We start from the raw sequence: 13,378 nt of genomic DNA on the forward strand, positions 1-13,378 counted from the left end.
GTAGGTCATCCAGTGGCTCTTTTACTTACTGTGGGTCATTTTTTGGTGTTGTTTGGGTCCATTGAACTTTTATCCTACAATGAGAATTTTCTCCATCAGTGGAAGTGATCTCTCAGTGACTCAGGGTCACTGAATGGCTTGATGAGCAGGAATGACACTTTTGGGGAAATTTGGGACAGATTCTTTAAGACAGTGCTCTCTGTCACCATGAAAAAAAAAAAACACAAAATGGAGGAAAAAGAATAAATAATGCAAAGTTTTTCTTTTAACACCGTTTTTTTGTTTGTTTGTTAACTTATCCGATTCTTTTCCATTTGTGGTGCAAAATCCTCAAACCACAAACCAACTCAGAATTTGGTTAAATAAAATACCAAAAATCAGAAAAGATGTCTCAAATCCTTTAATCAGGACTCCAAATGATTCTTAATAAAATACAACTGGCTTATAAAGTTTATCACAGTTTTTACAGTATCCAAAGTGTACGTCTGAAATTAGATTGCAGAGGAATGACAAGGTAAAGGCAAGAAGCCAGTTAAATAGTGTGCTAAGGAAAATATCTCCTGATACTACAACAATATCAGTTTGATATTAGCATTACCAAAAAAAGCAAGTCAGCGGTCTAGCAAAAAGAATCTCTCACCTCATTCTTTTAAACACTTAAATATACATATTTCTGTAAAAAAAAACAAAAACTCAATACATAAGTTTTGTTTACAAGTGCACCTGGAGGAAGAACAAACAAACATTTATATCCATTTGCATCCAATGTCGTCCTTGTTTTAAGGTCTACCTGAATGGCAAATCTTAAAGACCGTCTCCAAGACTGTCAAATTTGAATCCCCTTTAAAATCATCCATCACATCAAAGTCCAGTGGCTGTATCAAAGGGGACGCAAGCTGGATTTTGACCTCTCGGGACCACAGCTTTTACACTCATGCGTCGAGTAAGCTTAAGGGTGAGGCTCATCTTCTGTCTTTAAAGGGACTTGGGTTGAATTTCCGCTCTGGGTTTGACGTCATCGTTTCTACTGACGGGTCCCAGGGGGAAGGGTGAGGCTGGCCATCAGGTCGTGAACAGATGCAAATATGGTGCACTCGCCTGGGAGGAAAAGAATACAGTCAGTGTTAGCAAAGCTGTTTTACATCTAATTAGAATACTCAGTTGGAAAAGGTTTAGGTACAGCAAATTATTCAGTGCTCGTCGGCTGAGGGAGGGCAGAGTCTCACCCTGTCTGGCAGGATGCAGCTCATTGAACCTCTTGAGGATATTAGACACCATGAGTGCTGCGGCTCCAGAGGAGCTGTGCTGTCTGGGTATGTCAGCCTGCTGAGTGAGGCCTGTGGCCATGTCGTACACAATGGGTACGATAATGGTCACTGGTTCCTGGGGTACCGGGATGCGCTGGGTCAGCTGCAGCTGTGGGACAAAACAGACCAAATACAAAGGGTGAGGTGGCATCAACAAATTCGTGTACATGTTTTTTTTTTCTTTTTTCCATCAAATGAAAATGAAGTACATGTTTCAAAAAGGTAAAGCGCTGCAGTGACTTACAAAGAAAAGCATTTTAGATTTGAGCACCACAGCAATGGTTCCAGGAGGAGCGATGGGTGGAGCGCTGGGGGGGATGGTGAGGCAGAACTGGACATTCCACTTCAGCTGTGCAGCCTGGTCAGGGAACTGCAGGAGAAGAAAAGGCTTATTCATGCATTACCTTTCAAACGCAAAGACTATTAAGAGGGGGTTAGGGGGGGTCCAAATGTGCAACAACACTCCATATATAAGAAGTTGCTCACCAATTCAAGCTTCATGATGCGCACACAATCTCTAAGGATATTAGTGGGTGCGCCCAGCAGCTTAGTGAAGGCATTCAGAGTGTTGTACTTAAAGGGAGGACCAGCAACCTAGAAGGGAGGACAGCAGTAGATGGATTAATGATCACAACATGGGTGCTGGTGTCTGTTACTAGCACCCATGTTGTGATAGCAAGGGATTTCTACCCATTTTTATGATCAATTCAGAAAAAATAAATAAATAAAAACATGAAGACTTACACGGGTCTCAAAGAACCTCTCCAGCACCTGAAGTTCTTCCTGGGACCAGGGACCTGTGTTTTCTGGAGTGACTTTGAGCTGCAGTGTCTGGTAGTTATTTGGGTTGAGAGCCACACGGCACTTGAGCACTTCAGTTTTAAACATGATCACCCCCGGCTCGTTAGAGTTCACGATAGTTAACTGGAGGAGAGGAAAGATGACACAATGATTACTGAACTGGGGAAGGGAAAAAAACCAAACAAAAACAAAAAAGCCAATCGGGCAGTTGGTGAATTTGCATATACAGACTTCTTATAGCCAACATGACTGAATTCATATTTCAGTTTAGTCTTTCACGTGATATACTATATTTAAGGATGTTTAATCTATTACAATCCTTTAGGTATACCTAAACACTTTATAGAAAATGTTAATTTAACATAAAGACTTGACATGAATGAAAAACATAAGACTCATGTTAATCTATAAAATGAAAATGATCCAATTACAACTGAGAAAACTCATGTTGGCTGCACAGTGCAGAACAGATGATATCATTTAGGAAATGAAAGACAACAGACTGATTTTTGGCTCTGCTCGTCACTCACATTGGCTTCCTGCTGGATGATCCTCTGTAGGTGCCGTCTCATAATAACTGAACCCAAAAAGCGCTCCAGAGGTGAGCAGAGGTAGCTTCCTGCCAGGCCGGGCACATGGCAGGGAGTGGGGGAGGGGAGCAGAAGCACATGCAAGGCATTGTGGGTGAGGATAGTAGGAATGGAGGCAGCCCAGGGGCGCTGAGGTAGCTTGCGGGGTGGAGGCATACTGGTAGGCATGACTTGTGAACCTAAATCAAAGACAGAGACACATGTTAAAAAAGTTAAAAAAAATATATATATGTAAAATATATTTAAACTCTAATATTACGAAGTGTTTGTCTTTAAATACAAGGATACAGAGACAATGTGAGGCAGTACTTACTGGACCCGGCACGTGGAGAATTTGGGTCAGGAATGGGTGAATTCAACGAAGGGTTGCCAGGGGACATACCGTGGATCCTTGCCCCAGGAGAAGGCCCTGAGACCTGGGGTGAACCTGGCCACGTGGTCCTATTGCTGGGAGACACCATGGCATATGGAGAGCTGGGGTCTAAAACACCTAGGTTAAAGGAGAGTCAGTCATCACCAACACATTAACACTTCTCATACAACAATAAACATAATCAGATAAATGATAAATAAACCACTGTGTGCCCGTGCTGTGTAGACCATTTGTCATATGCCTGTTAATGTCTGCAGCCTAGAAAAGATATTCAGTCCAGCCCGCTCCAGCCCATGCCCAGCAGAACAAAATTACTACCAGGCCAGTATTTATCCTGCTGCTTACCGTGGGGACTGGCAAAGCTGGTCTGGCCCATGGCTATGCCCAAAGAAGACGGGGACGGGGTTGGCCCGAAAGGAGAGGGTGCCCTTAGAGCTCCACTAGGGGAGCCAGAGGCATGGATGTTCCCTGCACACATCCGCACAACACACACACGCACACACATCAAAGGGCTCATCAGACTAAAGATGACAAGTACTCTTTACACACACTCACTCCATGTGCACACAAGCTAAAGCTGGGCGGAAGGGCTGTAGTCTCTGGCTGGCGGGCTGAGATGGAGGGGAATGGAAGGAGCATGACTAAACGCATGCTTTGTTCCCTTTTGGCTGCGAGGTGTGCATGTTGCAAGAGAAACAACTGATCGCATGGTTTCACAAAATTAAAATGGGCACACATGGTTGCGCAATCGCATTCTTTTGGCATAATTTGCTATTGCAACAAATGCATAAGTCAGCGGGGTGGCTGATGACACGATGTGTGGTGAGAAAACAATGCTGTATGGCAACTTAACAAGCTTATATGACACAAACACTTTACTGCGACATTCACACAGGCACAATTAAGCAATCAGAGTACAATAGGTCCAAATACCTGGTGATGGGGTGGGCATCATGGATGGTGAGGGAGTAACGTTAGCATAATAATTGGGTGGCGGTGAAGTTAGAGGAGGATATACTCCTCCCGGACCACCTCTCATAGTCTGTGGTTGTGGTTGAGGCTGCAACTGGTTCATAAGACTGTCCATAACATCTACACCCACAGGTGAAGGCGGGTTGTCATCTTCATTGACCGATCGCCTGCGAGCATCCTGATTGCTGTCTACAAACATGTTTAGGAATGTCTAGAAATAAGAGAGAGAATAAATTAAGAAGTAAGTACCTGTACACTGAATTGGATCCATTTTAATGTCTCAATCTATTTTAAAGTCATTCAACATCTGGGAAACTGGCTTATTTGTGTGCTTGACAAGAGTCAGACAAAAACAGTGATAGTTCAGCCTTTCCCTGCAGCAGAGCTGGACTGGGCATCCTTTTCTCTAGTCTTTACAGTAAGGAAAGCTAATATGGTCCAGGAAGTGGTTTAATATTTAGCACCCAATATTTAGTGTCCTTTCAAGAGGTCACAATGCTTGTAATGACAGCTTCAAGTGTAATGACTTTTTGTGTGGAAGTTCAAATAATAATTTAAGCTTAAAGGACTTCTGCTGCATATTGTCTGTTACATTATTACTGTGCCAGTGTGTCTGTCATACCTTTAATCCTGGAGCAGGATAAAAGCCCTCTACAATCTTAGTGTTGTCAAAGAGACTGTAGGCTCCATCTCGGATAGCAACCACTCCGCGGCTTCGGCAGTAGATGTCGATGCAGTACATGTTTCGGAACGCCAGTCGGATATGTGTGGGTGACTGGGGCAGGATGGAGAAGCACTGGTAGGCAGTGTTGGTGCGCTGGGTGAGGCCCAACATGGGCACCGTAGGTAGCTTGTTGATTGCATTCAGAGGAGCCTGTGTGTCTGAAAGGACCTGGAGAGAAAGAAAATGTAAAAATTAAAAACATTTTTTCATTTAAACAAAAAGCAAATACATTAATTTCAGGTAATTATTCATTCGCCGCCACTCGCAAAATTCAGTTCCTCACACGTAAAATCAGGACACAAAGCAAGTATTACACTGACGAGAGTGTCTACTTGGCTTGTGCTGCAGAAGGTTTCACTTTCACCAGCAGCTCTGCTCTCAAACCTGAATTCTCCTCATCAATGACTCTCACCTGACAGTTTGAGGGGCATCGCTCAAAAAGGGAAAGGAACTAGTGTGAGTGGTCACTTTCAAAGTAAGTGTTCTCTGATTGGCAGGCTGAGTTTTAACTGCTAAATTCAGTTACACCATGTCAGCAACGTCGGCACTGTTTTATCCAGTATAGTTACAGTTACAATTTGGTAAATAAAGTTTGGAGAATCAACGGCTGTTTTTTTTTTAAAGGTGTATCAGCCAAAGTACTGAAAACTAGCAGTGGATTACTTTAAGAAATCTTAAAAAAATAAATAAATTAGAGGATCCTAAGGCACATTTTGAAGTAGCCCCATCCAGTCACAGTACATGCAGTTACCTTCCTGAAGACTGGGCAACTTTTTGGCTGTTAATCTAAAATCCTAGATACTGATGCACCCTTACTCTCCGGATCCTCAGTTTCTGTTCTTTTTTTTAATTAAATATAATAAAGTGCGAGATATTGTACTACAGCCTAATGGTTCAGGAGTGTGGAGGCTTCTCGCACAGATCTTTTAACTTGAATACAATTCCATAAGCAAAGCAGTGTCACAGTGGGCAGTGTGGGTTTGGATTTTAATTGGGTACGACTGATAGAAGAAATAAATAAGGTTCAGTCTGATGTATTTCTCCTCCACCTGGACTAAACGCACAGCTGGGTAAAGCACTGCAACTCAACGGCACCACAGTGCTGCATGTAATACGACACTGCTGCATTCACTAAGCCACACCCAGTGTTTGAAGCAATCCAATCACATCCTTTTGATTTTATTTAATTTCAAATCGTCCCTTATTCCAGCTCCAAAAAGTGCATGTGTTCATTCCGTGGTTACATTTTGTAGCTGGGTCACAGTGTACCTGTAGCAGCTGCATCACTTGTGGGTTTTTGTTGAACATCTCCTGAAGCTGATGGAGGATGATATTATGGCAGTTGGAGCAGCCAGAGTTAGGCCCCACAGTTCCCAGGGCGAGGTGGAAACGCTGAGTGCTGGAGTTCCACTGGATGGTGACAGAGCTGCCCTTGGTGGTGCCGTAGCACAGCACCAGCTTACGGTAGTTATACAGCCGCACCTCTGAGAAGGTACTCAAATGAGATGGCATCTCTAGAGAGGGGGGGGGGGGGGATCATAATGTGCAGCTACGTTAAACAGGTGTACATGTGACAATACAAATCTGGGATTTACTTTTCGGAAAAAAACATGCACTCACCTGGCAGTGCACGAGAGAAGGTGAGGACACACTGGTAGAGCTGACTAATGGCATTCCAGTCATTAAGGAACATCTCAACCACTTTCCGCCCGCCCACTGGCTCCGACAGAGGGTTCTCATAGGTCAGATACACGTGTCGCGTGGAGGCTAATACAGCAAAAAAGATGGGGTTGTTTAGAAGCTGGTATATGAAGAAAATACAAATTCCTTGCTCTCAAACACTAAACACATTTTATTCTTTTTTGCTCCAGTTTAGAGCCTTTTATAGAGTTACAGCTGGTGTCTTTGCCATCTAATTTGGACACAACATCCATAAAAATACTAACACTACAGTTGTTTCAAGACTAAATCAAAGTATATAAATAAGACTTTGTAAATGCTGTGCACCTTGCTCCTTACTATGGGTGCTGTTAAGAGGACAGTTGGCCAGCACCAGTTCAGCCACCCAGGTTCTGTTGTTCCTGCCCTGCAGCCGGAAGGTGCAGTCCAGTAGGGAACGCTCTAAAGCTCTCCTGGTCTCCTCTCCTACACCTTTACAGGGAGGAATCCTGTAAAAGAAAGCCCAATAAACCGTGGAGTCACTGTGGAGTTTTCACTTTTCCTACAGTTTATAACACTTTAATTAAAATAAATTGTGTCAATATGTGTCTCTATGTTTGTGACTCTATTATAATTACTTTATTAGACGTATTGCATGACTGCTGCCATCTCCTTCCACTTGGACGCCCTGATTTGGAATCTCCATGTTGGACATCTAAAAGGCAGAGAAAGGGATCCAGCATCAACCAGAAAACACTAAACTGGGCTTGTCTAATCACCACATGTGGGAATGATTCAAAGTATCCAAGCACTCTGAAGTACCTCTGCTCTAAGGCCAATAAAAGGCATGTTGATATCACACATTGCAACTAGGTGAGCCAGCTCTTTGTTGAAGGCACACATTTCTCCAGACCGCTTAGGCTTCTTTGGCTCTGATTCCCCTTGGTCTCCAACAATCTACAGAATAACAGAAACAAAAAAATAAATAAATAGCCCACACTGAAAGGACATAATTGCGGTTTTAAGTGTCCAACTGACCACAAATGTTTTTCCCTAGCAATACCATGCCACACATAAGAAAATGAGTGTGTGAGTGGGTGATGAAAGCCGTCTGTGCAGCTACCTTTCTCTTAGTCCCAGGCTGAGCCCCTCTCCCTGTTGTCGAGTCCTGCACAAGGTGCTCTAGATTGGGTTTGAAATGCTGCAGAAGCTGCGCACACATCGGTCCATCATCTCCTTCCAGCTGAGACACTGCCAGGAAAGAGTACTTGTACTGCAACGCTGTGGGAGTGCTAGGCACTTCAAGCATCTCCACTATCTAAAAACAAAACAAACAAACAAAAAAAACAGATGTGAGGAAAAGATTCAGAGTTGGAAGGAGGACATAAAAATCTAAGTAACAGAGTTGTTCGAGCTCAACGTTTGTCGGTAATGTACTGGCTGAAAAACTCACTATGTAGTACTGCGGTAGCCGCGTGAGCTTGATGAAGAGCCTGTGTTTTGACAGGCTGCTGATGGGGTGAGAAGCTGAGTTGGAGAGGTGAAGGACATCGGTGCACACAGTGGGAAGGTGTTTCACAGACTGCCGGCAGCGCTGCTCTCCCAACCAGAACCTGGACAGAAAGAAAGAAAGAGTCAGTCTTCATGAGAGCTGAGTTGCAGAAACTGATACTCACTGACCAATCACTGTTCACTCGTGCAAGACTCACAACACAGACAATTCATCTCAACACCCATCATCCCACCTGCTGAGCCAAGTGTTGCTACTGACTGCAATTAGTCAATTCTGACAAGCTACAGGCAGGCGTCAGACTCCATCTCCTACTACTGACTCCTTTGTGCATCTGCTTCTTTAATGTGTGCTAACAACACTTTGTTCTGTTAGCTGTAAAGATATACTGCTCTGACTTGTATCTCTATTTGATGTGGACTTACTTCAGTTGCTGAAGCCACGAGATGATGCGCTTCATATCATCGTTGATGGTCTTTTCAATGTCATCCAATATGGACTGATCTATAGAGAGAGAGAGAGAGACAAAGCACACCTAGGGTTTTATCTTCAACAAAGGGTTTTACAGTGTAGGCTCATTCAAATAATGTGATCCACATTACCATTAAATAAATACATGTTCCTATTGTAACACAACACAAACACAAGCTTACCTAACCCATACAGCATTGGCTGGAACATGCCCGAGTGCAGGTCTACGAAAATGTGTAGACACTCTGAGCGGCCGCAGGGCTCAAGTATTGGAATAACAAGTGTAGGTAAAGCAGTCTCGATGAATGCTGAAATAAACAAACAAACATTTAAGTGTGCGTCTTTTCACTGCAAATGACTGGTTGCAGATACTAGCTGACAGAAGGAGAATGTAGGATGCGTGAACGACAACCTCTCTAAGCTGAGTGAGTTTTTTTTAACTCATGACCACAAAAACTCATCAGTCTTATCTGCAGCCTGCTGATTAAGTATGGCTGCAGTTGATAGAAGGAAACAGAAGTTTGAAAGGCTTTGCTAAATAAACATGTTTGAAGGGATTAAAAATAAATAAATAAATAAAAAATGAGGAGTGGATGCATACAGTTGTCGCTGGGATTGCTGGTCTTTAGAATTGCCTTCAGTTCCTGCAGCTTCTGATGTGACTGGGCATGCACACTGTCAATCAAAAGCTTCTCCACTGACAGGTGATCAATCTAAAATGTAAAAAAAAAAAAAAAAAAAAAAAAGTAGAGAGGGGGAAAAGTTATACTAAACTGGAAGGTAATTGTAGTGTAAAACAGTGAAAATACTGATATTTGTGTGCATTTCACCTTCATTGCTCTGTCCATTAATTTGGAGTCACAGACAGGGAGAGGGGGCTCATGAGAAATTTGTAATGGCTTCGATCCATCTGATTCGTCAATCCTGATAGTGACCTTATGCACTGACGCTGTACCCGTTTTCCTACCCAAAACCTGCTGACTGGAGAAACAGTAACAAAAAAAATCAGCTTCAGCCTCTCTCTGTGTTACTGTTCATGTGTTCATGCATGTGAGGGCCGGTTATAAGCTCTTACTTCCAAACAGAGAGTGTGAGGTATTTCGCTGGCACGTATCTCTCCTCCTGCACCAGGTCTCCCCAGCGCTCTCTGATCAGCATCAGAGTCTGAGAGTGGAGCACTTCTAGCTGTAGCGACAAACAGAAGGAGTCTGGCAACAATGAGGTTAAAGAAAACACACCGTGGGAAAATACCGGGCCAGGTGGGTAGAGGTAGAGTGATGTACCCATCTTCCCATTAAAATTCAAAACACACAGTCCAGTAGTAAAAGAGGTATCTGTGCCTCATACAGACTGCTCTTTGACATGCTGGGGGGAAAAGGCGGAGCAGAGATGTACTGATTAGCATTGTGATAAGCACAGTTGTGCTCAGCTCGCATGCTTGATTAAGGACTCTGATTAAAGTGCGAATGCTGCTCACTAACAGTTTTTTTTTTACCTCTCTCTGCATTTAAGCTACACTTAACCAAAGACTTACAACTGTCTGATACATGGGAACAAATCGGCACCATTACAAGATATCATCTACACATATGCTCGCTCAAGTGATTTTGAGGTTGACAACATAATACTTGTATTTTGCAGAAAACTGAACAAAGAAAAGCCCACATCTCTCAGGGAGGTTAAAATACTGAAGCACCTGACCTGGATGGGTGACCTCGTTATAGTCAGAACAGTGCTGCTCTTTCCTTGTCATTAACAAAAGGCTGTTTTAGTGAAGGGGGGACTACACAGGATTCACTCCTGCAGCTGTGTTTCTCATTGGAATTCTACACTCATCTGCTTGACCGGTCAATACTCTATATGCTCCGACACACACTCCCGCCCTACTGCAGCAGTTGAGAGCAGACTGGGATAAAAGCCAAGTGGATGCAGGCAGGACATACAGAAAATGTGTTTGTGTGTGTATGTGTAAATGTGCATGTGTATGGTTAAATACAAAGGAAAAAAAGGATACGCAAGCAGTTGTACATGTCTTGAAGAGGTTTTTCATCAGCACAGAGACGTGCCTGGACCAACTCGTGGATGAAGTTCACCTGCAAACTGTGAACCAAGGCTCGGCCATCTGTTACAATAGAGCGGGAAGGGGGATGTGACAGAAAGACAAACCAGTTGAGTGCATTAGCACTCGAGTACATTATCAATCAGTTTGTGTCGGAGTGAGTGAGTGCCCCCCTGCCCCTTTACCTCCAGTTTCTTTGTCCTCCACCAGAATATCTAACTTCAGCAGCCTCCAGGGAATATCAGGGTCATCCCCCATCACGGTCAAGGTGGCCTCGAACTCTCCTTCCACACGAAACTTTACGCGCCCATTAGCTACATAAACACACACACACACACACAAGATCTTTTCAGCACAGATGAAAATAATCTGATTAAGACATGAGAATGGTGCCAGTTAAAACACCACACTAGGGGTTTAGACAAACTGCTTACCGACTGTGAGATTTGCTAGCTGCGGTGGCAAGTCTGTGGTGACAAGGCGGTGTCGTAGAATCTGATTAAGCTGGTTCAGTGTGGTCTGCTTCTCTGCCTTGGTGATGGGGTCTGGAGGAATGATCTTATCCTAAGCAAATAGACACAGAAACAGTTGAGCTCACATACCAAAAAGCTTCAAGAGAGCAAGTTTTAGCTACATCTATCATTTCATACAGGGAAAGAAGTCCAAGACTTACTCTTATGCAGGTGGGCAGACGTGGGTACGACCCAGTGGTGAGCACATCGATGGCAAAGGGGATGGCAAAGCTGGGCAAACGAGCATGCACCAGGGCCTCTCTGGCCAGTGATGCCAGTCTATCAGCTGTGTCTACAAACAAGATGGTCTGCTGGTCCAGGAAGCTGGAGATCATCTGTTACCATGGAGAGTTCAGCATAACTTAATTTAGTGCTCTGATGACCAGAATGAATGTTAATAATAATGTTACTAATCCACACACACAACATACCGCACACTTCTCCACTTTCCCTGCATTGCTTGCCCACTTCACCAGCGCCAGGAGACGGACAAACAGCTGCCTAGTCCGGCTGGCGAACTGAACGATTTCGATTTTCCTAAGGGGGGAACAGCAGTCTTTTGTTATGGGTTTTAAAATATGACACAGTAACTGAATGTGTGAGTGGATAAAGGAGAATGAATGAATGAAATGTGAGAAAACAAACATACCTCTCCATGTCTGTTTTTCTGGGCAGCCTGGAAGAGCAACAAAAGATCTTTAAGCATCATTTATTAAGCTCTTGAACTCAAGATCTATGTCCTGTCAAATTATCAAATTATGTATCCTTGCTCTTTACAACGAAAACATTATTCATAATAGTATTTCGGTCAAAGGGTACTAATATATTAACTCTATGGGAGCAATCAGATATTCATCTCCAAACATAATCACCGATCCTGGCTCTATATTCATATAGCCATGTGTTGTTTACATGTACGCCCCCTAACATATCAGCAGTTACCTGTGCTGCTGTGCTAATCTTGTATACTGTTAAAGCTTTTTGCTCCTTTGAATCTAAATATAAAACTGATTGTCCCAGTTTGATGAGCCTGCTAGGCTTTCTTTTGGCATCTGGAAGACGAACATCCTAACAGTTTACTCAAGTTAGAAGGTTAGCCCGCCAGGTCAACATCACTTAGCTCTGAGGCCTGCAGCAGTAAATGCTACTCACAGTTCCGCCAGTGTGGTGATTTCCTGGTAGGTCCTTTGGAGAAGAAACTCAATAAGCATGCTGAGTCGGACCCCCGGTGTACCCGGGGCACCGAGCGGTGGTGCCTGTGGACCCGAAACAATCATACCTCCGACGTGAACGAGCGGCCCGTCTGAGCCGATCTGCACCGGAGCCATTTTACAATGACGAGACAGACTCGTTAGCTACGCCGAAGCCAGCGCAGCTACACCAAACTGCTGTAGCAGCTAACTGCTTCAGAAAAGACGCTTTTCTGTCCCTCAAAATGTCCTTGCCCAGATGAGGTTACGGACTTGTTTTTCTTGTCCAGAAGAAAACTCAACAAATAGACAAAATTTGGTAACTCATTATAGAGAACAGTTAGTGCTGTTCGGCCGCCATCTTTTCTGTCGGGTCTGATCGCCTAAAAGGCGGTCGGACAGAAAACCCAGACAAGAGCTTAGAGGAACGACAAACAGGGACACCGCACAGTCTATGTGTTTGTTTCCAGAGCAAAAGCACGAGTTTGACATCTGTTACAATACTATGAAAACTGTGCACAATGTTCCGTGTTAACAGGCTCAGCTTGAAAGCAATTCTTTGTCTCAAATTATTATAATTAATAATAATAATAAAATATTAATGACAACGAAACGCATTCTGAACAAGTCTCCCTTTTCTGTTTCCGACAAATTCTACTAAAACAACGCTGTTTAATACTACTCATTTAACCTATTAAACTCGTAATATCTGATTTATAAATAGAGTCTTCCTAATATCTATTACATGAACTTGATCTGTCAATAGCTTATTTATAGCTGTAATGCCAAAATTATTCTGCTCAATTCTCCTTGTTTACACCCCTCAGAAATATACATATATTTATATAACCTACATAATCTCATATTTATAAATGTATTTATATATTCTACGTTATGAACATTTCACAGTCTTTAAATGTTTTAGGTAATGTGCAATATTCTCCTGTTTAACTCTAAATGTTTACATATCCAGATGTTTATATAATCACCATTTTTCTGTACATTCCATAGTCTGCAGATGTGCTAGTGTGCAATGTCCTCATTTACAGTCTTATTGTTTACATCCTTTAAACACAAAAGCACTTTTATACATATGTACGCATATGCAGTATAGGTGTATCTGTTATCTCCATGTCGTTGTTGTTCCTACATCTTCATATAAAATGTTGGTCCAGGATCAAGGTTACAACTGACCAATCATGTTGTTGTG

At 43.0% G+C, this 13,378-nt stretch overlaps 1 protein-coding gene across 3 annotated transcripts; it reads right to left on the bottom strand.

The window, feature by feature from the left end:
• Positions 1–396: 396 nt before the first annotated feature.
• On the bottom strand, positions 397–12,534 carry med14 (mediator complex subunit 14). 3 transcript variants are annotated; one of them, XM_063498974.1, is made up of 29 exons: positions 12,131–12,534; positions 11,628–11,654; positions 11,410–11,515; positions 11,140–11,313; positions 10,901–11,030; positions 10,652–10,780; positions 10,422–10,529; positions 9,483–9,615; positions 9,238–9,388; positions 9,009–9,120; positions 8,590–8,715; positions 8,362–8,440; positions 7,880–8,039; positions 7,550–7,744; positions 7,249–7,383; positions 7,065–7,141; positions 6,787–6,935; positions 6,388–6,534; positions 6,037–6,281; positions 4,666–4,935; positions 4,005–4,254; positions 3,417–3,539; positions 3,012–3,188; positions 2,639–2,877; positions 2,052–2,231; positions 1,794–1,901; positions 1,552–1,677; positions 1,227–1,416; positions 397–1,098 (listed from the first exon to the last, which is right to left on the bottom strand). In XM_063498974.1, the coding sequence occupies exons 1-29, from the start codon at positions 12,304–12,306 to the stop codon at positions 1,025–1,027; spliced, it is 4,296 nt and encodes a 1,431-aa protein (XP_063355044.1). In that variant the 5' UTR covers positions 12,307–12,534; the 3' UTR covers positions 397–1,024. The 3 variants fall into 3 exon arrangements, with proteins under 3 accessions (XP_063355044.1, XP_063355043.1, XP_063355045.1); XM_063498973.1 differs by having other exon boundaries at positions 6,775–6,935; XM_063498975.1 differs by lacking the exon at positions 3,417–3,539 and having other exon boundaries at positions 6,775–6,935.
• Between the last annotated feature and the right edge of the window lie 844 nt (positions 12,535–13,378).

The sequence above is a fragment of the Pelmatolapia mariae genome, linkage group LG16_19, assembly GCF_036321145.2.
Source record: "Pelmatolapia mariae isolate MD_Pm_ZW linkage group LG16_19, Pm_UMD_F_2, whole genome shotgun sequence".
In the NCBI taxonomy this organism is placed as follows: domain Eukaryota; kingdom Metazoa; phylum Chordata; class Actinopteri; order Cichliformes; family Cichlidae; genus Pelmatolapia; species Pelmatolapia mariae.

Excerpts from the sequence above, each read along its gene's own strand:
- med14 (XM_063498973.1), bottom strand. The coding sequence starts at position 12,306 with ATGGCTCCGGTGCAGATCGGCTCAGACGGGCCGCTCGTTCACGTCGGA. Across the intron at positions 9,121-9,237 it reads TAATGGACAGAGCAATGAAG|ATTGATCACCTGTCAGTGGA; the intron begins GTGAAATGCACA and ends TTTACATTTTAG. Across the intron at positions 1,099-1,226 it reads GCTGCATCCTGCCAGACAGG|GCGAGTGCACCATATTTGCA; the intron begins GTGAGACTCTGC and ends TTTTCCTCCCAG.